We start from the raw sequence: 26793 nt of genomic DNA, 5'->3' as shown, positions 1-26793 counted from the left end.
ACACAGAAAAAATTGACGAGACATAATTAGTTCTATTCTTCAGAAGACCTGCAAAGTTCTAGCATCGGGCCCATTCAAACCTGTTGGTGAGACATTGCTTCGGCATAAATGAGAGAAAACCAGTTCTTTGTCAACATACTTTTATTGGACTTTTCTGAAATTCAGACAAATCCTGTGATTATTCCCTGATAAGTCTCTTGTTAGGGGATGGATGTTTTTACTTGTTGGTGTACAAGATATTCCACAAGATAATAGGGTCCAAAGGTATTTATTGGCTTTCATAGGAATTAAGCATATAATGAGAACTATTGGGCCGGATTTTGCGGCAGAAATAACAGTGTATCTAATTGGAAATTGAACAGCAACTTCCGCACATTTGTGCAGTTAAACACGGAAATCAGGAAGTTGCTGTCCGAGATGGCCTGCTCCTCCACAAGCTGTACGATAACAGAAAAAGTTAAGGCTTGTCCAATCCAGTGCAAGTACCATTTTAACAATGTGATAAGTCTTAATTACTGCCAAATAACCTTTCTGGCACTGAAAATTAACTTTTACAAGCGTAGAGTAAAAAAAAAATAATTATTCTTTCAGCTTTTTCTTTCTGGCTCTTTTTCTTGCCCTCTCTCTCTCTTACTCCAATCTTTCATTACCTCTTTATTTCACTTTCTGTACCTGAATTGATTGAATTATCTATTCTGACACTTCCTGGTTCAGACTCTGTGCTGCTCACTAATGGCTCTTCAGTCTGATTGGTTAAGGGGATATACAGTTGCTTTCCCTGTTCACACAGGTCCCAGAGGCTCTGTAGAGGGCGCTGTGTTTTTTCCATCGTCGGCTGACAGAAACACCAATGCAAAAGCCCATGAGCAAGTATAAAGTTTGTTCGCCACTGACCACAAAAATGCGGCCCATTATTAATAATAATTACGCATATACTTAAGATTGCACTTAAAATAATAAAAATTACTGGAGAATTCACCATTCTCAAGTTGGAAGGAATATGCTGCCAAGCCTGGTCGAATTCTGAAGTATCTATTCTAACATCCACTCTTTTTAAAACTTTCTTGCACTTTGGCTACGTGAAAATCCACGTTTCAAATTTTACCTCATCCAATTAGCTGGACTTCAGTTTTAACAAGATGGCCTTCCATGTACCTTACCAAGGCTTTACCTTAATTGAGTTGTCTCATTCAACTGGATGAGTTGTCGTTTGCCTTGTACAGACGTGTCCATGGAAGAGTTGATCCCTCGGAGGCTAGCCACTAGCACATAAAAAGCTTGCAGCCCAATGCATATCAGCTAAATTCTCTATCTGGTAAACAGAACAAACTTTTCCAGCCTTCTAACAGAAGCTCACTCAGCAGGTGAAAGGAATAACCATTACCTTACTCTCTGGACCTCAGCCAGTCAGAAAACAAATAGCCATTTGCGTCGTTTATGATGTCCCAGTTACAGAGCGATGTAAGAACGGACTTGGCAGCAGGCCCCTGCTCAGTCTTCACCCGGAGAATGGAAGTGGCGGAAAGGAGTGGGAGGGGCTGGGGCGGGTGATGGATATTCACCATTTCCAGAATATTGGCAGCTAAATTGTCCTTTTCCCCAGTGGTGCACACTGCGCCTTCCCGCTCTGAAACACAAGCTTGAAGTCAGATGAACATCGCTTCTCCGCGCTGACTGTGAGTGATCCAAGTGAAATGAAGTTCCCCTGATGTAGTTTGTAGCAGGGGTGGGAATTAAAACACAAAACTGCCAACAATTTGATGATAATTGGCACTGAATGACTGGCCTTATCGAGGCCACAGTGATATTTGGGGTGTGACTTGGGGTGGTTGGGGTTGAGGCCCTCAGACTTAGGGTTGAGGCTCGTAGGGTTGGATATGAGGCCCTCTTAGGGTTGGGGATGAGGCCCTCTTAGGGTTGGGGATGAGGCTCTTAGGTTGGAGTTGAGGACCTCAACGCTGGGATTGCGGTTGAGGCCTAACGATTGGGCAGAGTAGAGGGAACATTATTCTGCAACTACCCAAGATATGATTGACCTGGGGAGGGGGTGCTCGATGCTAAAACTAGGTCCCCAAATCCAAAAAGTGCCCGTCCCCCAGCACTAACACACCCTCACCTCTGGTGAACAGAAATAGAATCAAAACTTACTTTCAGCTGGCAGAAAGAGATTAGTTCTGAAATGGGCGGTGGGTTAAACTGGTTCATTTTGTTGGAAAGAGGGCTTATTTTGGTAAATGCATGAAGAGTGTCACAACTTGTGATGTTTCTGAAAAAAGGGAGTGGAAGGAGAATCAACGAATGTCATCCTTTGAAACACAAAGTACCATTCAAGTCATTTTAATTTCATTTTCTACGGTGCCATCACACATTCCCAGATATTTCCATCTATTCATATTTCTGTGACACATTTGGGTTTGATCATGAGAGATGAAGAAATCCGCTCGGTACTTTATTTATTTCCAAGGAAGGCTTTTAACAGCAGGTCTATGTGTGCTGCCTGCGAACTCTAGACCTCGCCTGTGTTCAATCGTACTTTTGAGACTCTTGTAGCCTCGAGTTACTACATTCCATGAAGCAAGCTCAAACCAAATGCCTTTCTGTGAACTTGTCAGTTTGGAATCATGAATCAAAATACACACGGACACACAAAAAAAGATTAAGCTGTTAGTTCGTCTCTGTAAAAATGCTTTCCATTCACTTTTAAAAAAATTAATGCAGTTCTGCAGGATTGAAGCATTCATAGGAAGACAGTTAATTATGGACAAGGAATATTCAGTCATTTAATTTTCTATATTATGAGATTAGTACGAATTGTTTGAATAATCTACATTAAGAAAAATTCTGCAGTTGTATTTAAAAAAGATTTTACTCGAAGAAAATGCAGATTTTATTTTTGGTTTGTAGAGTTTATCTGTTGACAGTGTTGCTTTAAAGTATCCCTTTTTCCCTCCATACAGTGAGCTTGGCCACTAACAGGCTAATAGGTGCAGTGGCAGGGACCATTCTGGCTCTGGGGGTGATATTTGGAGGAACAGGGTGGGGAATAGAGTAAGCATCCTTCTCGGTCTCAGAGTATGGTATTGGTGCCAGTGTGTGAGGTACATGTATGCACCTGAGGCCTTTCTGTGTGTCGTCTTATTGGCTTTGTGTCAATGTGGTTGACTGTATTTCTGCGTCATGTGATTGACCCGTGTCTGTGTCATGTGATTTGCTCGTATAGTGTTGAAACCCTCTCCTTTCTGGGACATGTGGGGCATGAGAGAGCAAACAAATTGTCGCAAAGATACAAAAACAGCAGAAACATTACAAAGTATTTGAGAAGTGTTTTAATTCTGCTTTCAAATGGTCCAGTCCTAAAAGCTGTCCTAGCAACCAGCTCTGGCCCTTTGCTGAAGCCTGTTTCACTAAGCCTTAAACTTTTGAGTCTCTCGGTAGAAGGAAAAACCAGTGAGGACTTCAAACCACAAGTTCTAGTCGAGTAACTAGCCGCAGTGTCGAGAGGCACAGCAACACACACGCACTTGAAATAACGGCTGGCCCAAAATTGATCTGGACCATTGTAATTATCCGGATCTCCTACAAGTCACTTGGGCAGTATCGACGAGAGGAAATTGGGCGGATTGAGGGCACGGAGAAAAACTCCGCCGCTCACCCTTTTTTGATCTAGTTTTCAATCCAACTGTCCACCTTCCCTCACAGTCACGACCAGTGTAAGGTCACTGAGTGCAGGAAATGCAGGGGGTGTTCTCAGTGGAGATTGCAAGGATCAATGGCACCTGTCACGAAAAATTCCCTCTCATTCTGCATCAGTTGGCACCACTGTATGATAGAAAAATAAATAAAATGTCAGAGCAAGGGGTTAATGACGGGGCTAGTGCAGTGGTAACTTGCTGATTTAATTTTATTTGCCTCTAATTAAATTAGATTCTACCAATTGACTGGATGAGAGGAAAGCAATTGCAAATTGGGTTATCAGACCTGATCAAACACTAGTAACGGCAAAATGAAGTATTCTCCCACCCCCATAGCAGCTATTTTCAATTGAAATGACATTGTTACAACCAATCAGGGGGTGCGGCATCTTGCAAACTAGTCTCAAACACAGCTCTTTGTCAAAGCCCCTGGACTCACAAGTCACCACTGTACAGTACAGAATTGTCATGGCAACTGTGTTTGCGATTTTAAGTTTGTTAGAAGTTTTTTTCCAGCTAGTTTAGTTGCTGAGGATAGAGTATTACACTGGACCAGTGCATTTGTCGAGGTATGCCCCCATCTTTTTTAGGAACTGTTCATCCAATCCTGAGGGCATCACGCTATCACACTAGTGAATCAGTAATGGAAGTGTTTGCCTGCTTTGGGCATACTTGAAAGCGACTGTGTATGGTCCAGGAGTGTTATGTTATGAATGCTCCAAGCTTTAACTCTGTTAACTAATGTTTTCAGACATTTCTTATTGAGTCAATTTATCCACATTTAAGTGCGGACTTCTGAACACTTTTCAAAAATAAATTTAGTTGGATTGAAAAAAACTCTTCGGGAGAAAATCAGCTCATGTAGTTACTGCATGTTAAATCTTCAATAAGAAACATATCTTCAAGAATAAAAATTAAGTATAGCCCTAATCTATTGAAGTATCAAAATTTAGTATTAAGAGGTCACCTCTTTCTTCACATCTTCTTCCCCAATCTTCCTCTTTCTCTTTGGTCTTCTCACTCCCTCTTTTCTCTCTCTCTCAAGTTCCCCTTCTCCCCTCTCCCATTCCCACATTCCTTCTCTCTCATTCTTCTACCCCTGTAGAAAATTCCACAACTGATTTGGCACTGCATATCCACAGTTGTAGAGTTATTTTTGGGCACCTTAGTTAAACGCAGATGAACTGCTCTTCACAGATCTAATCGTCACTTAACCCTCCAAACTTGTTTTCCTTTAAGCTGTAGAGTGGGAACATGCCGGTTTCATTTACTTAATGATCTGTTTTTTGCATGGTGTAGTGTTTAACAATAAAATGATAAAAGTTTGTTGTTCGATCCTTTCTAATTAGCATAAATAAAAATTGTTTTCCCTCAAGTGTGACATCATTGGTTGGTTCTTACGCTGTTTCTTCCCATGATCCTTTGTCACAGGTCCTAGTGCAACCAATCTTATAATAGGGTCCATCGCAGGCGCCATCCTGGTGGCTGCTATTGTCCTTGGGGGGACTGGATGGGGCTTTAAGTAAGCAATGTCGCATGTCTTATCTTCAATAGCTATGGCACTACTCTTTGCTTACAACACCAAGTTTCGAGGTCCTGCTACAAGACCCAACAAAAATATAATTCTGACTGGAAGATTGACCATTAATGAGAAGAGGGCAGTGCTGAAAAATTTGCTGTCTTTTTTTTTCACTTCTCTCTGAAACAAAAAAATAACAATCCCAGATATCGAGAGAAACGTTCTTTTTCTATCAGTCAGTCTGCAGCAGAACCACAGACAATTTGGACTGGCCTAGCTCAAAGCTTGAAGTGCATGTTTTATAAATTTTATATATATATATAATTTTGTCTTTCTACAATATTCTTAAGTGATTTGCAAGAAAACCAGCACATGTGCAAAGTTGCACTGATCAATTGTTGGTTGTGGGAAGGAGTCAAGGTTGATTTCCTCGGTATTCATCATAATCCTACAGGATTTAGATGAGGGCTATGGGAGACCTGTTGTGAGCAGATATTTGCAATCCAAGAAACTTGATCGATACACATTAAATGGTAGGATACTGAGAAGTGTATAGGAACAAAGCGATCTTGGAGTGCATGTCCACAGATCCCTGAAAGTAGCAGGCCAGGTAAATAAGGTGATTAAGAAGGCATACGGAATGCTTGCCTTTATTAGCCGAGGCATAGAATAAAGTGGGTTATGCTTGAACTGTATAAAACACTAGTTAGACCACAGCTGGAGTATTACGGTGCAGTTCTGGTCACTGCATTACAGGATGAAAGTGATTGCACTGGAGAGAAAGTACAGAGGAGATTTTCGAGAATGTTGCCAGGAGTGGAGAATCTAAGCTATGAGGACAGATTAGATAGGCTGGATTTGTTTTCATTGGATCAGAGGAGGCTGAAAGGAGACCTCATTGAGGTGTATAAAATTATGAGGGGCCTAGATATAGTGGATAGAAAGGGCCTGTTTCCCTTAGCAGAGGGGTCAACAACCAGTGGGCATAAATTTAAAATAATTGGTAGAAGGTTTAGAGGGGAAATGTCTTCACGCAGAGGGTTGTGGGGGTCTGAAACTCACTGCCTGTAAGGGTGGTAGAGGCAGAAACCCTCAGCACATTTAAAAAGTACTTGGATGTGCACCTGAAGTGCCGTAACCTGCAGGGTTACGGACCGAGAGCTGGAAAGTGGGATTAGGCTGGATAGCCTCTTGTTGGCCTCCTTCATGCTGTAAACTTCTATGATACCCAGTTTGTTCCGTGTATTTAATGCGTCAATTGTCGTACTATTGATTTATCTGTCAGTAATGTGGCTGCCTATGCTGATCTTTGGGGAGTGTTAGCTCTCAGTTCCTTCAGTGTTCCACTCTTTAAGGCAGTCATCACAAGAGAAAAAATGCATGATGGCAAAAAAGAGGGAATCTTTTGGGGCTCGTGTTAAAATCATTTTTCTTTCCTTATATGGTTAGATTATGATCAGAAAAAAAGATGTATTCCTTACAGTTGTCCCTTTGGGTTATTATATTTATAAAACGCTGACATTCATAATTTTTAAAATTATTTTTCAGTCAGATGGTTGTCTGTATTAGGGAAATCATCTGAACATCTCCATCCCTATTACTCTCCAGATGTGATTTTGTTTTATTCGTTCCTGGGATGTGGGCATCGCGGGCAAGGCCAGCATTTATTGCCCATCCCATATTGCCCTTGAGAAGGTAGTGGTGTGCCACCGCCTTGAACCGCTGCAGTTCATGTGGTGAAGGTACTCCCACAGTGCTGTTGGGGAGGGATTTGCAGGATTTTGACCCAGCAACGATGAAGGAATGGTGATTATATTTCCAAGTCAGAATGGTGTGTAACTTTGAAGTGATGATGCTCCCATGCCTGCTGCCCTGACTTTCTAGATGGTAGAGGTCCCGGATTTGGGAGGTGCTGTCAAAGAAACCTTGGCAAGTTGCTGCAGTGCATCTTGTAGAAGGTACACACTGCAGCCACGGTGCGCCGGTGGTGAAGGGAGTGAATGTTTAAGGTGGTGGATGGGGTACTGATCATGCAAGATCTTGAAACTCTCATTAATGAGGCTAATGTATTTGATTTCTGAGGTGATATCACTATGGGTGCATTTTTGATTCAGCAGTAAGTTACAGGGCTGGTGTAAGCCTTTAACTCAGTGACTCTTACCTTAAGTTATATAGGGGGCGAAATTTCCCCTTTTTATAGCCCCGCCTCCGGGGGACGCCAACGGGATGCAAGACAGTTTTCGCCTGGGGGAGGGGGGCGCTAAAATCACCGTGCGTGGCGACCCCTCCCTACGCCGACCCCTTTCCGCCCCGCAGGGGAAATTGCCCCGCGGGTAGTGAAGCTGACGAACATCCGCTCTGGGGATCATGCTTAAAGGGGACGGTGCCAGTGCCTCAGGCCGCCTTTTTTTGTCAGACGACTCTCAGGTCGACTTGACGATGGCAGCCCTAGTGTGGTCTGGGTCACCATTGTGCAGCCTGGCCCCCAGTCTTGGGTACCGGGCTGCAGGCCTGGTCACACGCTGCCCTGGTGGCCCAGTGGAGGCCATCAGAAGCCGTACAGTGTGCGCAGTGGCCCCTCCCCTTTAAGGAAGGAGAGGGGCACTGAAGTGCCTCAGCACTATGTGGAGCCTCAGCGTCGTGTTTGACTCCCCGCCCCGGTTACTGCACCCAAAGGATTATGCTCCGCTTCCTTTTAGCGGTGGTAAGGGCAATCTGCGGCGGGGGCTAGACTTCCGCGCCATGTGCTAAAAGTCTCGGCCCCGGAAGGTTACTGCCCCCAATCGGGGCACAGAGCAATTCCGCTCCCATAGTATTTTATGTGCTTGGTTACCTGTAGCACTCTCTTCCAAGATAGAGCAACCCATAAGAGCAGAAGCGAGACTGATAGATCGAAAGGGTGATAAGATGTGGAATGTATTTCCACCTTAAAGAAGCTCGCTCAAGGATTGCAAATGCGCTTTGATGAACAATAGACTCTATAAATTAGGAGAGATAAAGCCAGGAATGGTTTTTGTCGGGTTCTTATTTAACTTTCTCTACTGCTTTGGGGAGGTAAAGATCAACGGAGGCTGTAAACTTTTCTAAATAATTGGTTTTATCGGCATTAAAAGGCAAGTTTTACAGATAGAGATGCTTATGATCTTCGTCAGTAGCACAATGTGAAACTCGGAATGATCAATTGTTCTGCTTCGGAAGACTGAAGGGTTAATTCTTCATTTTATATCTTCTTTGATCTGCTCCTTTGTCTCCTAGAAATTACTGCAAAATGGCTGGTTTTCTATCTTTCTTGTGGATGCAAAAGCAGTTGTTCAATGTGCATTACAGTTTCTCCCAGTCTTCCAAGTCCAGGCAGGGAGCTGTCTTATCTATAACCTCACCCTTATCTCCATAAAAGTACTTCAAGTCTCTTGAACACAGCAGTTAGTCCTCAACAGGCTTAAGCAATAAAAATAATGCACTATATCGCTCCAGACTTTGTCAAGCTCCCAGCATGCCTTCTGAACACTTATGTGTTTCTAGTCCATTCTTTTAGTTTGAAAAATCCAAAAACCTTTAGGGTTAGAAATTCCGTAGCGCCCCGGGCATTAACTGTTGAAAAGTAGAAAAAGTATCACCAGGCGCTAATGATTCTCTCCTGCTGGGAAATTCAGCTTTAGTGCTCCAAGAAGGAAGTGGAGCGCTAAATCAAACGCTAACCACTTCTCTTAGGGAACTAAAGTCCAAGAGCGGGACGTAATAGCGGAGCGCTGAACAATTTGGAGCACATTGCGAACAGTATCAGAGCCTGCTTCGCTTGCTTAAAGGAAAGGGCCAATGATGCTGTACAACCTACTTGTCAGCAATTCTGCATTGCAAGGCAAACTGCGCAACTGCCATTAAAGCCTCAAACACTCTCACAAAGTGGAGGGCTTGAACATCTTGCAGCAATGAAACATCAAAAACTTTGAGCAGGCACCAGACTGGTGCAAATAATAAAGGTTGGCCTACCTGAAAACCATTCCCTTTAATTAGTGCTCCCCAAGCGGCCATTAAGTTGGCAACGCCTCCTCTTCCTGCTATTGTTAATGCCCGGCGATACAGCAGAAGGCGGGAGGCAATTTCACATGTGGGGCAGTAACAGGGTGCTGCGCACTTTATGACATCACGAGCTGCGAGGCACGAGAGGCCCAGGCGGTAACCAGCACTGTATTCACCTCGCCCGGTCGCTAACCCCTTAGCACCCTGTTAGTGCCCCCCGAGAATAGATTAGAAAAAACATGGCTTGCAAGGTGAAGCAAAGAGCCCAGAAGGGGGTAACCAAATAGCAGATATGTTACCTGATTGGAGTAAAATATAGGGTTCAATTTTCCCCAGTGATTTGCGCCGTTTTTATAGAGCAGGCTGCCTTTTTTGGCCTAAGTTAAAAATCCACAGTTTCCCCAATCAATTTGCACCAGCGTAACTCAGTTAGTTACGATTTTTTTAGGTACGTTTTTTTTTCAGCCAAAGGGGGCGTAACCAGCCACCTACGCCAATTCTGGCCATTTAGGGAACTTTGGCCAGCTGATAGTTACTCCATTTTTGCTTAGGCCAGCGTATGTGGCCTCTTCAGAAAATCCTTGTGGAGAGTTAAAGAAATCGGCGCAGGTAAGTAAATCGGAGGAGGCCATTCAGCCTGGGCTAGGGGTGGGGAGTGGACCAGGAGCGCACTCGGAGCCAGGGTCGGGCAGGGGAGCGGACCGGCAATCCCTTCGGCCTGGGCTAGGGAGGGGGAGCGGACCGAGAGGGTACTCGGGGCCAGGGTCGGGCAGGGGAGCGGACCGGCAATACCTTCGGCCTGGGCTAGGGGTGGGGAGTGGACCAGGAGCGCACTCGGAGCCAGGGTCGGGCAGGGGAGCGGACCGGCAATCCCTTCGGCCTGGGCTAGGGGTGGGGAGTGGACCAGGAGCGCACTCAGGGCCAGGTTCGGGCAGGGGAGCGGACCGGCAATACCTTCGACCTGGGCTAGGGAGGGGGAGCGGACCGAGAGGGTACTCGGGGCCAGGGTCGGGCAGGGGAGTGGACCAGCAATACCTTCGGCCTGGGCTAGGGAGGGGGAGCGGACCGAGAGGGTACTCGGGGCCAGGGTCGGGCAGGGGAGCGGACCAGCAATACCTTCGGCCTGGGCTAGGGAGGGGGAGCGGACCGAGAGGGTACTCGGGGCCAGGGTCGGGCGAGTGAGCGGACCAGCAATACCTTCGGCCTGGGCTAGGGAGGGGGAGCGGACCAGCAATACCTTTGGCCTGGGCTAGGGAGGGGGAGCGGACCGAGAGGGTACTCGGGGCCAGGGTCGGGCGAGTGAGCGGACCAGCAATACCTTCGGCCTGGGCTAGGGAGGGGGAGCAGACCGAGAGGGTACTCGGGGCCAGGGTCGGGCGGGGGAGCGGACCGGCAATACCTTCGGCCTGGGCTAGGGAGGGGGAGCGGACCGAGAGGGTACTCGGGGCCAGGGTCGGGCGGGGGAGCGGACCGGCAATACCTTCGGCCTGGGCTAGGGAGGGGGAGCGGACCAGGAGCGCACTCGGGGCCAGGGTCGGGCGGGGGAGCGGACCAGCAATACCTTCGGCCTGGGCTAGGGAGGGGGAGCGGACCGAGAGGGTACTCGGGGCCAGGGTCGGGCGGGGGAGGGAGCGCTTCTCTGTACTAAATCAAGATTCTGTGTTGTATGCGTTAATGATAAAGCATCAGCGACATTTTGTGCATGAAATATTCACACTCTGCAGAAGTGACATTCAGTGTTTGCAAAACCCTGTTGCTTATTTCACTGTCTTTCCTGAATGGCTAAATTTTGCAACAAGAATAAAAGACTGTGGCCCAGAAATTCCTCTCAAGGACTTCTCGCAGGCAAAGCACTGTAGAATAGAAATAAAATGCACACTTACCTTAAGCTGCTGCGCCCGCTTGAGATCCCAGAGTAATCTTTAAAAATGGCCGATTGCCAAATCCCAGCGATACTGAGCATGCGCGTCCATTGCAGCAACGTCAAAAACGTAAGTTTCTTTTTCCCGCGCATGCGCAGAAGGCCCGGCTTTGTTTTTCAGTGCAGACAGCAGGCTCCACTCCCCCCGAGGCGACTGGACTCGCTGCATGGCGCCCGATTGCAGTTACAGATAGGGGAAAGCTAGTACAATTATTTATGGCGCATTTCTGGACCTAAAAACCCGGGAGCTTGCCCGACACGTTCGCTTGCTGAAGCACACACCCGATCCCGTAGGATGACGCATCGCACGCTAAAACAAGATGCCTACAGGGATCATACAGCGGCAGTAGTTTGAGCACAATAAATTTCTGGCCTTCTCGAAGGCAGTTTCTTGATTTTTACCCCAGACCCAGTCATCACCCTTACTGAGCAATACATGTAATGGTTCAAGCAAAGTGCTCAGCCCAGGCAGAAAGTTACCAAAGTAATTCATTAGACCTAGGAACGAGTGCAGCTCCGTCGTGTTGCGTGGTCTCGGGGCCTTCTGGACCTCCAGGGTGACCAAGGCTGGGAATTCAACATCCAAGGGTATGCAACATTTAGGAAAGATAGACAGAAAGGAAAAGGAGGCAGGGTGGCGTTGCTGGTTAAAGAGGAAATTAATGCAATTGTAAGGAAAGACATTAGCTTGGATGATGTGGAATCGGTATGGGTGGAGCTACGGAACACCATAGGGCAGAAAACGCTAGTGAGAGTTGTGTACAGACCTCCAAACAGTAGTAGTGATGTCGGGGAGGGCATCAAACAGGAAATTAGGGGTGCGTGCAATAAAGGTGCAGCAGTTATCATGGGTGATTTTAATATGCATATAGATAGGGCTAACCAAACTGGAAACAATATGGTGGAGGAGGATTTCCTGGAGTGCATAAGGGATGGTTTTCTAGACCAATATGTCGAGGAACCAACCAAGGGGGAGGCCATCTTAGACTGGGTGTTGTGTAATGAGAGGGGATTAATTAGCAATCTCGTTGTGCGAGGCCCCTTGGGGAAGAGTGACCATAATATGGTGGAATTCTACATTAGGATGGAGAATGAAACAGTTAATTCAGAGACCATGGTCCAGAACTTAAAGAAGGGTAACTTTGAAGGTATGAGGCGTGAATTGGCTAGGATAGATTGGCGAATGATACTTAAGGGGTTGACAGTGGATGGGCAATGGCAGACATTTAGAGACCGCATGGATGAACTACAACAATTGTACATCCCTGTCTGGCGTAAATATAAAAAAGGGAAGGTGGCTCAACCGTGGCTATCAAGGGAAATCAGGGATAGTATTAAAGCCAAGGAAGTGGCATACAAATTGGCCAGAAATAGCAGCGAACCCGGGGACTGGGAGAAATTTAGAACTCAGCAGAGGAGGACAAAGGGTTTGATTAGGGCAGGGAAAATGGAGTACGAGAAGAAGCTTGCAGGGAACATTAAGACGGATTGCAAAAGTTTCTATAGATATGTAAAGAGAAAAAGGTTAGTAAAGACAAACGTAGGTCCCCTGCAGTCAGAATCAGGGGAAGTCATAACGGGGAACAAAGAAATGGCAGACCAATTGAACAAGTACTTTGGTTCGGTGTTCACTAAGGAGGACACAATCAACCTTCCGGATATAAAAGGGGTCAGAGGGTCTAGTAAGAAGGAGAAACTGAGGGAAGTCCTTATTAGTCGGGAAATTGTGTTGGGGATTGAAGGCCGATAAATCCCCAGGGCCTGATGGTCTGCATCCCAGAGTACTTAAGGAGGTGGCCTTGGAAATAGCGGATGCATTGACAGTCATTTTCCAACATTCCATAGACTCTGGATCAGTTCCTATGGAGTGGAGGGTAGCCAATGTAACCCCACTTTTTAAAAAAGGAGGGAGAGAGAAAACAGGGAATTATAGACCGGTCATCCTGACATCGGTAGTGGGTAAAATGATGGAATCAATTATTAAGGATGTCATAGCAGCGCATTTGGAAAGAGGTGACATGATAGGTCCAAGTCAGCATGGATTTGTGAAAGGGAAATCATGCTTGACAAATCTTCTGGAATTTTTTGAGGATGTTTTCAGTCGAGTGGACAAGGGAGAACCAGTTGATGTAGTGCATTTGGACTTTCAGAAGGCTTTTGACAAGGTCCCACACAAGAGATTAATGTGCAAAGTTAAAGCACATGGGATTGGGGGTAGTGTGCTGACGTGGATTGAGAACTGGTTGTCAGACAGGAAGCAAAGAGTAGGAGTAAATGGGTACTTTTCAGAATGGCAGGCAGTGATTAGTGGGGTACCGCAAGTTTCTGTGCTGGGGCCCCAGCTGTTTACATTCTACATTAATGATTTAGACGAGGGGATTAAATGTAGTATCTGCAAATTTGTGAATTACACTAAGTTGGGTGGCAGTGTGAGTTGCGAGGAGGATGCTATGAGGCTGCAGAGTGACTTGGATAGGTTAGGTGAGTGGGCAAATGCATGGCAGATGAAGTATAATGTGGATAAATGTGAGGTTATCCACTTTGGTTGTAAAAACAGAGAGACAGACTATTATCTGAATGGTGACAGATTAGGAAAAGGGGAGGTGCAACGAGACCTGGGTATCATGGTACATCAGTCATTGAAGGTTGGCATGCAGGTACAGCAGGCGGTTAAGAAGGCAAATGGCATGTTGGCCTTCATAGCGAGGGGATTTGAGTACAGGGGCAGGGATGTGTTACTACAGTTGTACAGGGCCTTGGTGAGGCCACACCTGGAGTATTGTGTACAGTTTTGGTCTCCTAACTTGAGGAAGGACGTTTTTGCTATTGAGGGAAGGTTTACCAGACTGATTCCCGGGATGGCGGGACTGACATATCAAGAAAGACTGGATCAACTGGGCTTGTATTCACTGGAGTTGATAAGAATGAGAGGAGATCTCATGGAAACGTTTAAAATTCTGACGGGTTTAGACAGATTAGATGCAGGAAGAATGTTCCCAATGTTGGGGAAGTCCAGAACCAGGGGTCACAGTCTAAGGATAAGGGGTAAGCGATTTAGGACCGAGATGAGGAGAAACTTATTCACCCAGAGAGTGGTGATCCTGAGGAATTCTCTACTACAGAAAGTTGTTGAGGCCAATTCACTAAATATATTCAAAAAGGAGTTAGATGTAGTCCTTACTACTAGGGGGATCAAGGGGTATGGCGAGAAAGCAGGAATGGTGTGCTGAAGTTGCATGTTCAGCCACGAACTCATTGAATGGCGGTGCAGGCTCGAAGGGCCAAATGGCCTACTCCTGCACCTATTTTCTATGTTTCTATCTCCGTCTTGGAGTCTGAGGGTCTGATGCCATCTGCTGCGATTCTCCTTCCCAGGAAATCCACCTCTGGTGACAAGAAGACGCATTTGGTTTGTTTCAATCTTAGACCTACTCGATTTAGTCAGCGTAGCACCTCTTCCAGGTTATGGAGGTGTTCATCGATGTGTCCGGTGATCAAGATGTCATCTTGGAAGACGACCGTTCCCGGGACAGATTTTAGCAGGCTCTCCATGTTTCATTGGAAGATCGCAGCCACTGAACGGATCTCGAAGGGGCACCGGTTGTAAACAAACAGCCCCTTGTGTGTGTGTTTATGCACGTCAGCTCCTGGGTCATGTACGCCGAGATGAGATCCAATTTCGAAAACAGCTTTCCGCCCGACAGGGTCGCGAACAAATCCTCCGCCTTGGGTAGTGGCTACTGGTCCTGTAACGATACTAGGTTTATGGTTACTTTATAATTCCACAGATTCTAATTGTCCCATCACTTTTAAGAACGTGGACAATTGATCTGGCCATTAAATTCCACTGGTGATATAATACCTTCGTGCTGAAGCCGATCTAGCTCGACTTCTACTTTCTCCCGCATCATGTAAGGGAGCGCTCTGGCCTTGTGGTGAATGGGTCTTGCGTCTGGGCTGAGGTGAATTGTCACCTTGGCCCCTGTGAAGCTGTCGATGTCAGGCTGGAACAGTGATGGAAACTTGTCGAAGACCTGCGCACACGTGGCTTTCTCCACCGACGATAATGCTTTTACATCGCCCCATTTCCTGTTAAAATTCCGTAGCCAGCTTCTGCCAAGTAGCGTGGGCCCATTACCAGGAACAATCCATAGTGGCAATTTATACATAGAACCATCATACAGCACCTGAACCACTGCACTTCCGAGGACCGGGATACGCAGCTTTGCGTCGATTGGGCTCAGCTTGGGCCTGTGTGCCTTGTTTGCCCATAACTTCTCGAAGGCCTTCTGGCTCATGATCGATTGGCTCGCACCCGTGTCCAGTTCCATCGGTACCGATATGCCGTTCAGTTTAACGTTCATCATAATCGGGGTCTCTTGTTGGTAAAGATGTGCACTTCATGCACGTGCACCCCATGTACCTCTTCCTCCTCGGTCATCTGCGCGATCCTCAGGATCTACGCTTGACCTCCCATCCTCCGCTATGTATCGAGTTGTAGCACGTTTACACATTCACAAGGTGCCCCATCATTGAGCAACTCTTGCAGACACATTGTTTGAACCTGCACCGGTTTGCGCGATGAGCCCCTCCACAGCGCCAACGGCTTGCTGATGGACTTGCATTCACAGGTACTGATCTCTTCGCATTAGTCCATTGTTGTGGTGAGTGAGTCATCTCAGGTCGAGCAGAGGTCGCATTAGCCCAGCTGGGGGCACTTCTCCTGTTTGCCGACAAATTTAGTTTATTCATAGTGTTTGGCCCCGGGTGATTCCGAAGTTGTGAGTAGAGTAGCTTTGTTTCTTCCTCTCTGGCCATGTATGCCTGAGCAATTAGGGTGGCTTTGGCTAGGTCCAAGTCTTCCTCCGCTAGCAATTTACCGAAAATCCCTTCGTGCCCGATTCCCAAAACAAAGAAGTCTCTTAACATTTCTTGAAGAACTGTCCCTAATTTACATGGTCCAGCAAGACGCCTTAGCTCAGCGATGAACGCTGCCATGTCCTGGCCTACTCCTCGCCGGTGGGTGTAGAAACGGTACCTCGCCATGAGCGCACTGCGTTTCGGCTTTAGGTGATTTCGAACTAGCTTGTAACTTTTCTCAGCGGGTTTTGTCGGGGCCATTAGGTCCTTGATCAGTGCGTATGTCCGTGATCCACAGACCGTGAGGAGGACGGCCCTGCGTTTGCTGGCATTTGCGGCTCCCTCTAAGTCTTTCGCAACAAAGCATTGATCCAGCCGGTCAATGAAATCATCCCAGTCTTCCCCGACGTAATATTGCTCGATGTAGTCAATGGTGGCCATAGCTGCGTGTTAGTATCCTATTCTCGTCGCCAAGTTGATACGTATGCTTATCACTATAATAAATCACGTGGTCTATGCTGGAGCTGATCACCTTTTAACCTTTAGGTTTAATGAAAACTTCAAAAGTGAGCACTGCAGGGGGAACCTGCTTTATATAGGGAGGCAGCACGAGATGCAGTAATGTGGCCTCCCGGACTTTCCCCATCTGTTGGCTATTAATGTAATTACATGGTGCACAGCATGGCTGCAAATACATCACACAAGGTGTTCATAAAAAGAATGGGTATTCACCCAGTCGCTGTTCAGGTGATGTCTGACCATAGAATGTCTATTATCCTGGAAGCAGCTATGCTGCATTACTCCACAATGCCTGCATGGTGTCAGCCAGTGTCTCAATTGGTAGCATTTCATTTGAAGATACAAGTAATAAAGTAAGAGTTTCAGACAGAAGATCTTTATTCCATCTAGCCTGCCTATTCACAGTATTCCCTTGGTTCATTGCTAATAACCCTGAATCCCATTTGTTGACAAGGACCTGACTAGTACCTTCTTTAAACCCTCTGAGGTTTTTTGTTCCATATTTTGCTGTCCTGAGCTGTTAAGCTGGCCCCTTGGTGCAAGTCGGCCCCTAGCAAGGCCTAACATCAAAAAGCCAGGGAGGAAATTTGGAGAGCAGCTGCAAGCCTGAAAGCAAGGCCTCCATACCTTCCTTGTTGATTTGTGGGGTGTCCTATGTCTGCGTGCCCCATGGCTCTCAACACCGGGAATACCTACTCCCGCATCCTTAACTGTGTCAGCCGTGGTTCAGTGGGTAGCATGCTCACCTGAGTCTGAAGGTCGTGGGATCAAGTTCCTCGCCAGAGACTTGAGCACAAAATCCAGTCTCAGTGCAGTACTGAGGGGTTGCGGTACTGTCGGAGGTTCCGTCTTTTGGATGAAATGTTAATCTGAGGCTCCATCGGCCTTGTCAAGCGAATGTAAAAGATCCCATGGCACGATTTCAAACAGCGGAAGGGGAGTTCTCCTGGCAAATATTTACCCTGGAACCAACATCACTATAAAAAAACAGATAATCTGGTCATTATCATATTGCTGTATGTACATCAAAAGTACTTCAAAGTGCTTTGGGATGTTCTGAGGTCGTGAAAGGCACTTTATAAATACTGGTCTTTCTTTAACATGTCAGCAATGTGCCTGCACCTATTGCAGAAATCCTGGAGGGCTTGGTGAAATGGGTATCCATCACCCACCCACACTCCCTTTTCCTGACCTGTATGCCTAGGAAATGGGCCATCCATGGAGGCATAGGAGAATTAGCCTCATTGTCTAAATGAATGTTCACTATCATTGTGCAGAGCGCAAGACAATTAACAAGTATCAATCTGGCCTTTTATGGAATGCATTAGCCTGGTGAATATTTTGGTAATCAGGATCCGGTATTGCCACTTGAGATCACTGTGTGTGTTGAGATTCACCTTGTAAAATTGGCTTCATATCTTGTTTTAAAAGTGTACGAAATATTCAGTGCAAGTTTAGTTGCACTGGTAGGAGATGCAATTGTGCATTTCAGACATAGAGCACACTTGCCATTCTCATTGATCTGTCTAGCAGCATCAGATCATGGGCCTCCATGTAAGGACATTTAAATCAATGTTCACCAGCATAAGTGTGTTGAGGGACCTCATGGTCAAAAGAAAAAGCAAGTAGCTAACCAGGTCTTACAGACACCTTATAAATATTATTGGACCTAGGGTTGCCAACTCTGGTTGGATGTATTCCTGGAGGTTTCATCATATAACCTTCTGCCATCCAACTGCCCCGCCCCAACACTCCCACTAGTGGTCTACCCAGAACTTCCATCCTCATTGCACACCTTCGCTCGCCAAACAGAAAGCAAACAAGACTCTTCATGACTCAATTGGATAATTATAAACTATCAGACAGCCTTCCCCCACCCCCTCTCCCCGCAACTCCTATATTTTTTATAACTAAAACAAAAGTGTTCAAAGACATCCTTAACTGCCCCTATGATTTTTCTCCTGGGTTGCTCGCAGCAGAGTCCTGAAGATTAATCTTTAATTCGTGAAGAATCCAGGACAATTCTGAAGGGTTGGCAACTCTAGTTATATCTCATGACATGCCTTTTCAGTCGTGAGGTTTGATCACTGTGAGAAGTAGTAACTTTATGAAGTAGTCTTAATAATTAAGCTGGAGGTTGTTGGCAGAGTTCATGACCTCTGGTATATTATTTCTGTCGGTGCTCACTCTTTAAGATCGCCAGCTTCTCCTAGGGTTTTTTTTTGCATGCCATTTCTAACGGTGTTGGGCATATTTCGGGAAAAAAAACACATTTGTAAGTTGAGATGCTTTAGCATGAGGCTTTGCTTATATGCCCTACATAAAGCCAGACTTTGGGGCGGTTGGAGCACATCCCTATATCCACTGCTTTGTGATGTCTTGCTGTTTTTTTTCCATGAAGGAACAAGCTTTATTTCCTCACACTCCTCCCACTCCTTCTCCTCCTCCTTCTTCCTGGGAGAATGGACAGCCAGTGTCAGCAGAACTTACTACATTCTGAGGGCAAAAAGTTAAAGCCCTCACCAGTTCCAGAAACTTGTCAAATCCCGAGGTGCAAAGGTCACGGCTATGTCCATTTTCCATGGGTATTAGAGTAGATGTGGTGTGTAAGTGTAACCTCTAACCAGTTATGCTGCTAGGCTGTTCTTCTATTATACAGGAATCCCTCAGTCTAAAGTTAAGTCGTTCAAAAAAAAAACACAGGCCCAAACATTGGGGTGTCACGTAGCTGCATTTCCAAAGCCATTGATTGTTGATGGCTGCGCCATTTGTCAAAATGTAAAACGGTTTTATGTAACAATTGAGACTGCAGAGAGGGAAAGAGGGAAAAGTAATGTCATTGGCACTAGCAAAAAGGTTACAATTTCAGATGTTGGGCAACCTGACATGATGTGTTGGCGTTCAGACTTGCTGTGCCATGGAGTGGGAAGAACTCGGGTTCGTGTCTGGAGCACCACCGCTTGGTGAGTTCACCAGTTTGTCCATGCGTTGTATAGAAGCATCGAGGGCAGTTCCCCTCTTCCCCCTTCTCCCCACACACTCCATAGGGATGAAGAGAAAATTAGAGGGACTTTATACCCCCACTTTCCAGACTCCAGCAACTGGTATTGGTAGGGGCCTGGGGACCAAATGGGCTGCCCCCTCCCTCTCTCACATTCGTCCAAGGTGAGCTGCAGGGCCCAGAGAGGGAATTTGAGAGAAAGAAAAAAAAGATATCTGAAAATGTATCATCTTAATCGGGTTAGAGCTTCGTTGTGTCTCAAGTTGTCACCCAGTGCCAGTTGTTTCCCTTCCTCTGTCTTCTGTAACCTTCAAATGAGTGTCAATTACATTATAAAGAGCTTTAGGGCGAGGGCATGACTGTACCATGAAGACAGCACATTGGAATGCAAGCCAGCTCCTCTGTGCCATTACTAATGTTCTTTTTTTCCTCCCCCACCCCTCTCCTGATTGTGTTTTCTTCCCTCTCCCCTCCTTTCTACTGCACATTGCAAGAAATGTCAAGAAGAGAAGATACGATCCCGGCCAGGCTGGCGCTATTTGAAGAGAGGCGAGGAACCGCCTCATCAGCTCTGCATCTGTGGATTTTGGGTACAATCGCTTAGCATAAACTGTCATGGCTCGGCGCAGTGGGAGAGACACACAGAGCAGAACCAAATCACCCAACGCAATGTTGACTTGCGATTTACACTCCACTTGCAGTGAAGGGGGCTGGAATATTCTACAGAGAGGCTACCCTCTTCCCCTCAACTCCCTGCCCCCTTTACTCACCACCTTCCCCCCACCCCCAGAAGATACCGAGACTTACTGGGGGCTCCAAGTACATTCTCGACAACAACAAAGCGGAGCAAAATCAGATTCGATTCTCACTTCGAGAACAATCTGCTGCAACGCAGAGGAGGCACGTGACTGGGATTGAACGTACCCAAGACGTAATCACGCATGAGGTTTTTTTCCTTTTTCGTTCCTGGAGCAGGCGCTACTCTCTCACGGCATGACATTCCCTTTCCGAAGGTACCTGCATGGAAATTAAACAACAACAACAACAAAAACCTGAGGGAAGGAGATAGCATCACAGCACCGATCGATGGATGTCTTAACAGCACTATTTTTATTTCCTCGGAAGCTTAAATGGTCAATATTTTCATCCAATCTCAGGTCCATTTACTCAGCATTTTTCTTTATCTGCTTTGAACTGCCACAGACTTTTTTTTAGTTTGTAACCGGGGCAGCAACAGAACGCTCATATATAATATATATATATATATATATATACATAGAAAAAAATAGGGACTGTAAAAAGGAAAACTACAGATTGAAAAGATTCTTTTTCACCACTTCGTAATCCTCCGTGTTCATATAAAGCGGGTGTTTTGTGGCAATCAGGTCAATATTCCAGATGAATATTAACTCCCTTACCTCACGCCCAAGTCTTCAGCACCTTGATGGATGGCTGGTTCATTGCCCACGTCTTTATATGGCTTCCATCGAAGGCTGGAGTGCCTCCCCCTCCCCCTCCCCCTCCCCCTCCCCCATGATGATGCACTATTAAAGTAATCAGAATGATGTATTGACTCACACTGGTGAATGCCCACTGAAACAGTGTACGACCCCTGTGCCAGTCCATCTCAGTTTTACTATTGCGCTTCTTTAAAAAATTCAGAGAACAAAATCTGCTTCTTTAATGGGTGAAAAATGATAGGCCGATGGCGTGTGCAGTCCTGGGGACATGCACCACAGACATGTGCTGGGAGCAAAGAAGCAAAATATCAACAGCCCCCCCCCCCCCCCAGGTTCATATGAGCTGTGAACGTAGATTGGTTAATAATCTTTCAGGGTGGCATTTCGTTCAGACTGTACCCGTTGCTGGGATGTAGAACTGTTCCATGTGTAGCATAGAATTTCCCTTTCACTGGTGCAAAACAGCGCCATTGGATACTATAAATATACCAGTGAAAAGGAAAAGGAGCAGTAGCCATTGAACTTGCAAACCGTGAATGTTGATTTGTTTTGTTCTGTAGGAGAATAGTTTTATCTATTTTTCAATCCTCCTTTGCAATCAGAATTGGAAAGGCAGCAGTTTCTGGGGAATGGGTGGTGCAGTGAGTTAGGTCAATGTCCTTTCCCTACCTGGGACCTGGGTTTGAATCCAGCCTAGAATGATGCTCCTTTTGTACTGCATCATTCTGTAATTCAATGATGATCTCCTGTCTCACAGCTATTAAGTGCGTCACAGGTTCAACCCAGTGAGCTGTAAGTTCAAAGGACAAAGTTGTCCATAATTTGGCATAAAATTATCCTACTCAGAGTGCTAGTAACTGGAAATGCCAGACTTGTACAGCGAGAATGCCTTTCCAAGAGCAGGTTGAGCCTCATTGGAGTAAGCATTGCTCTGGCTCCTGTGTGTGGCGACTTTATAAACGCATCAACACAAGTAGAGGAAATCCTCTGGTGCACACTTCCAATGTCAGTGCACACCACAGCAACCAGAGCAATTATTACCTCATTGATGGGCATTGCCTCTAACCTGAGCTCTTGCCCATGGAAATGTCTGATGGAGCAATGTACAGAGAGCCGCATCCTGCACCCAACCCTGCCTCCCCCCGCCCCCCCCCGCACCCCCCTCCCCCGCCATGGGAGTGCTTGAAGGAGCAGTGCAGAGGGAACTTCAATCTGCATGAATATGGGCTACACCCGACGTCAGAGTGTTTAATGCTGACCTTGGACACTTAAAGTGGAAAATGTTCAATTTCCCAGGACTGATGTCCTTTATCGTCTGCACAATAATTGGCCATTTTTCTTTTTAAATGAGAAAGGCACTCGGACAATTCCGGGGCTTTACGGTTATTACAACTATTTCTATTTAGAATTGAAAACATTTTATAAAAATTCATTCTTTGGATATGGGTGTCGCTACCAAGATACTATGTATTGCCCATCCCTAGTTGCCCTTGAGAAAGTGGTGGTGAACCGCTGCAGTCCCAATGGTGAAGGTACTCCCACAGTTCTGTTAGGTAGCAAGTTGTAGGATTCTGAGCCAGCGCCGATGAAGGAACGGGGATATATGTCGCAGTCGGTGTGTGACTTGGTGATGGTGTTCCCATGCACCTGCTGCCCTTGTACTAGTAGGTGATGGTGGTCACGAGTTCGGGAGGTTCTGTCGAAGAAGCCTTGGCGAGTTGCTGCATTGCATCCTTTAGATAAGATAGACTGTAGCCACAGGTGGAGGGAGTACTGATATCAGGAATCAAAGAGTTAAAATAGCTTTACAAGGCTACTTACTTGGGCAGGGTGGAGGGAATATGATAATTAAGGAACTCTTACTGTGAGGGCGTGTTGGAGGCAATAGCAGTAGAGCATCCAGTCCCTCGGCAAAGCATCAATAATTCCAACCTGTGACTGACAATGAGACAGGCCTACTGTCATTGTCCAGATGCAATCAACTCTCCTCGCTGACTGAGCATCCTACCTCAGTCATAGAGTGTTAAGTATGGCTGAACTCATCGAAGGAAACAAAAATCAATTCCTCCAGACCCAAACAGTCTCCATACCCAGATAGTCTCCACTGGAGATGTCAGACCATTTTTCTCACCACCCCCATACCCTACAATGTAAAGTAATCCCACCTTATTTTTTTTATGCGGTTCAAACCGAAGGGTAAAGTTCCTCTAGGGTTGCCAATTCTGGCTGGTGTTCCTGGAGATTTTATCACATGATCTTCTCCTTCCAACTGCCCCATCCTGCCATTGGTCACCCAACACACCCATCCTCGCGACGTCCTGCCTTCCCACACCAATTGGATAAGCGAACAGACTTGTCATTACCCGACTGGATGATCCTTGACTATCAGTCAAATAGCCTATTCTCTATCATCACCGACATTTGCAAACAAAAGCGTTGTTATTTTTTAATGCCCGTATGATTTTTTTTCCCAGGTTACACCCTGCAATGTCTGGAAGATTAATCTTCAATTCCTGGAAACTCCAGGGAAATCCTGCAGGATTGACAACCCTAAGTTCCTCTATATAGATTGGTAACCTTAAGAAGGTGGGTTCACTCAGCCTGTGACTTGCACCAAGGTCAGAGTGGCCACCAACCAAAATAGTATCTGGACTATGGCATCTGAAATGGGCACCTGCCTTGCCCATTACACCCGTTCTATAACTGCTGCTTCTTCATTGTATATAACATTAGTCATTCTAGAGAACACAAAACTTTGACTATAGCTGGGATGCTGCATGTAGCAACATAACGGGGCTCGGATCATTCGTTGAGAAATTCAAGATTAAATTCAGCAGGAATATGTTAATAGGTGCATGGGGAACAAAACAAAGAAAGAAAAGATTAAAAATTACATTTTTATTTACTATGCAAAAATGTGTGTTGCACACAGCTATCAGAAAAAAAGATTCACGGTATGAACTGCTAAGTACTTGAAAATCATGAAGAAAATGATTTTTTTTATATACTCAATTCACTTCTGTTCTGAAAAGTTTTACTTATTAATGAAATGCCATGAATGGAATGACTTACTAGTTCTTTAGTAATATGACAGCACCAGGTTTATTTTCATTAAAGATCACCAGATTGAAAGAACAATGACATGGCTAATTTATATTTAATATTGCTATTTATTATGTAATGGGAGCATCGTAATCTGGCAATAGAGAAGGTCTTCTGTAGACTCAAAGGGGTTAAAAGTTCATCTGTGCCCACTTGTTAAGCACCGGTAAATGTGCTCATTACCAGTGTGCACTGTGGAATGGGGATTGGAGGCTGATTACTTTATTCGGTGCTAGCTAGTCAACTAACCAGATTTTCACTGACCTTCAGCCAGCTTACGTTGTTACAAGGTATACGGGAGTGCAGTTAATGTTGATCCATGTTTTATGGGTATCGCTCGTGTGTTTAAAGTACAAAGGGAGAATATACGAAAGTGTTTGCACTATATCTTATTCTTTGGCAAGTGAATAAACTATGAAATAATATGTTTTCTTTTCTCCATCGACAAAGCTTACAATTCACTGAGCTCAGGTAATTCCTTGTCAAGTAACAGTTCAGCAAAATTCACTGCTGTCACAAATAGTTCTGGCAGCAATGCTAGTTTAATAGGAGTGCATCGGTGAGCATTTGGTAAGTAATCTCTGGGACTTATGTTCATGCATGTTCAAAATCATGCGTGGTTTTGAGAGAGTAAGTAGGGAGAAACGTTTTCCGCTGGCAAGAGGGTCGGTTACCAGAGGGCACAGATTTCAGATAAGGTTCCACATAAAAGGTTACTGCACAAGATAAAAGTTCACGGGGCAGGGGATAGTATTTTAGCATGGATAGAGGATTAGCTAACTAACAGAAAACAGAGAGTCGGGATAAATGGGTCATTTTCAGGTTGGCAAACATTAACTGTAGGTGCCACAGAGATTGGTTCTGGGGCCTCAACTATTTACAATCTATATTAATGACTTGGATCACAGTATGGTTGAATTTGTAATACAGATTGAGGGTGAGGAAGTAGTGTCTCAAACGAGCGAACTATGCTTAAACAAAGGGGACTACAGTGGGATGAGGGCAGAGTTGGCTAAAGTAGACTAGGAACATAGACTAAACGATGGCACAATTGAGGAACAGTGGATGACTTTTAAGGAGCTCTTTCATAGTGCTCAACAAAAATATATTCCAGTGAAAAAGAAGGGCGGTAAGAGAAGGGATAACCAGCCGTGGATAACCAAGGAAATAAAGGAGAGTATCAAATTAAAAACCAATGCGTATAAGGTGGCCAAGGTTAGTGGGAAACTAGAAGATTGGGAGAATTTTAAACGACAGCAAAGAATGACTAAGAAAGCAATAAAGAAAGGAAAGATAGATTACGAAAGTAAACTTGCGCAAAACATAAAAACAGATAGTAAAAGCTTTTACAGATATATAAAACGGAAAAGAGTGACTAAAGTAAATGTTGGTCCCTTAGAAGATGAGAAGGGGGATTTAATAATGGGAAATATGGAAATGGCTGAGACCTTAAACAATTATTTTGCTTCGGTCTTCACAGTGGAAGACACAAAACAATGCTAAAAATTGCTGGTCACAGGAATGTGGGAAGGGAGGACCTTGAGACAATCACTATCACTAGGGGGGTAGTGCTGGACAGGCTAATGGGACTCAAGGTAGACAAGTCCCCTGGTCCTGATGAAATACATCCCAGGGTATTAAAAGAGATGGCGGAAGTTATAGCAGATGCATTCGTTATAATCTACCAAAATTCTCTGGACTCTGGGGAGGTACCAGCGGATTGGAAAGCAGCTAATGTAACGCCTCTGTTTAAAAAAGGGGAGCAGACAAAAGGCAGGAAACATCTGTTTAACATCTGTAGTGGGGAAAATGCTTGAAACTATCATTAAGGAAGAAATAGCGGGACATCTAGATAGGAATAGTGCAATCAAGCAGACGCAACATGGATTCATGAAGGGGAAATCATGTTTAACTAATTTACTGGAATTCTTTGAGGATATAACGAGCATGGTGGATAGAGGTGTACCGATGGATGTGGTGTATTTAGATTTCCAAAAGGCATTCGATAAGGTGCCACACAAAAGGTTACTGCAGAAGATAAAGGTATGCGGAGTCAGAGGAAATGTATGAGCATGGATAGAGAATTGGCTGGCTAACAGAAAGCAGAGAGTCGGGATAAATGGGTCCTTTTCGGGTTGGAAATCGGTGGTTAGTGGTGTGCCACAGGGATTGGTGCTGGGACCACAACTGTTTACAATATACATAGATGACCTGGAAGAGGCGACAGAGTGTAGTATAACAAAATTTGCAGATGACACAAAGATTAGTGGGAAAGCGGGTTGTGTAGAGCACACAGAGAGGCTGCAAAGAGATTTAGATAGGTTAAGCGAATGGGCTAAGTTTGGCAGATGGAATACAATGTCGGAAAGTGTGAGGTCATCCACCTTGGGAAAAAAAACAGTAAAAGGGAATATTATTTGAATGGGGAGAAATTACAACATGCTGTGGTGCAGAGGGACCTGTGGGTCCTTGTGCATGAAACTCTTTTTGGCATGAATCCCAAAAAGTTAGTTTGCAGGTGCAGCAGGTAATCAGGAAGGTGAATGGAATGTTGGCCTTCATTGCGAGAGGGATGGAGTACAAAAGCAGGGAGGTCCTGCTGTAACTGTACAGGGTATTGGTGAGGCCGCACCTGGAGTAGTGCGTGCAGTTTTGGTCACCTTACTTAAGGAAGGATATACTAGCTTTGGGAGGGGGTA

At 45.4% G+C, this 26793-nt stretch overlaps 1 protein-coding gene across 3 annotated transcripts in view; it reads left to right on the top strand.

Moving 5' to 3' along the window:
- LOC139260061 (disintegrin and metalloproteinase domain-containing protein 23-like) overlaps nt 1-22328 on the top strand; it is a 304045-nt gene extending 281717 nt beyond the window's left edge. For 2 of the 3 annotated variants that reach the window (XM_070876182.1, XM_070876184.1), the window contains one exon: nt 20027-20184. In XM_070876182.1, coding sequence (XP_070732283.1) covers nt 20027-20136 — 110 coding nt within the window. In that variant the 3' untranslated portion in view covers nt 20137-20184. Of the gene's footprint in view, nt 1-20026 lie in introns of all 3 variants that reach the window. The other variant, XM_070876183.1, reaches the window with a different exon arrangement.
- The last annotated feature ends 4465 nt before the right edge of the window (nt 22329-26793 follow it).

Source organism: Pristiophorus japonicus, chromosome 3 (assembly GCF_044704955.1).
Source record: "Pristiophorus japonicus isolate sPriJap1 chromosome 3, sPriJap1.hap1, whole genome shotgun sequence".
NCBI lineage: Eukaryota > Metazoa > Chordata > Chondrichthyes > Pristiophoridae > Pristiophorus > Pristiophorus japonicus.
Note: the sequence above shows the minus strand (reverse complement) of the source record. Positions and strands in the feature narration are given on the sequence as shown.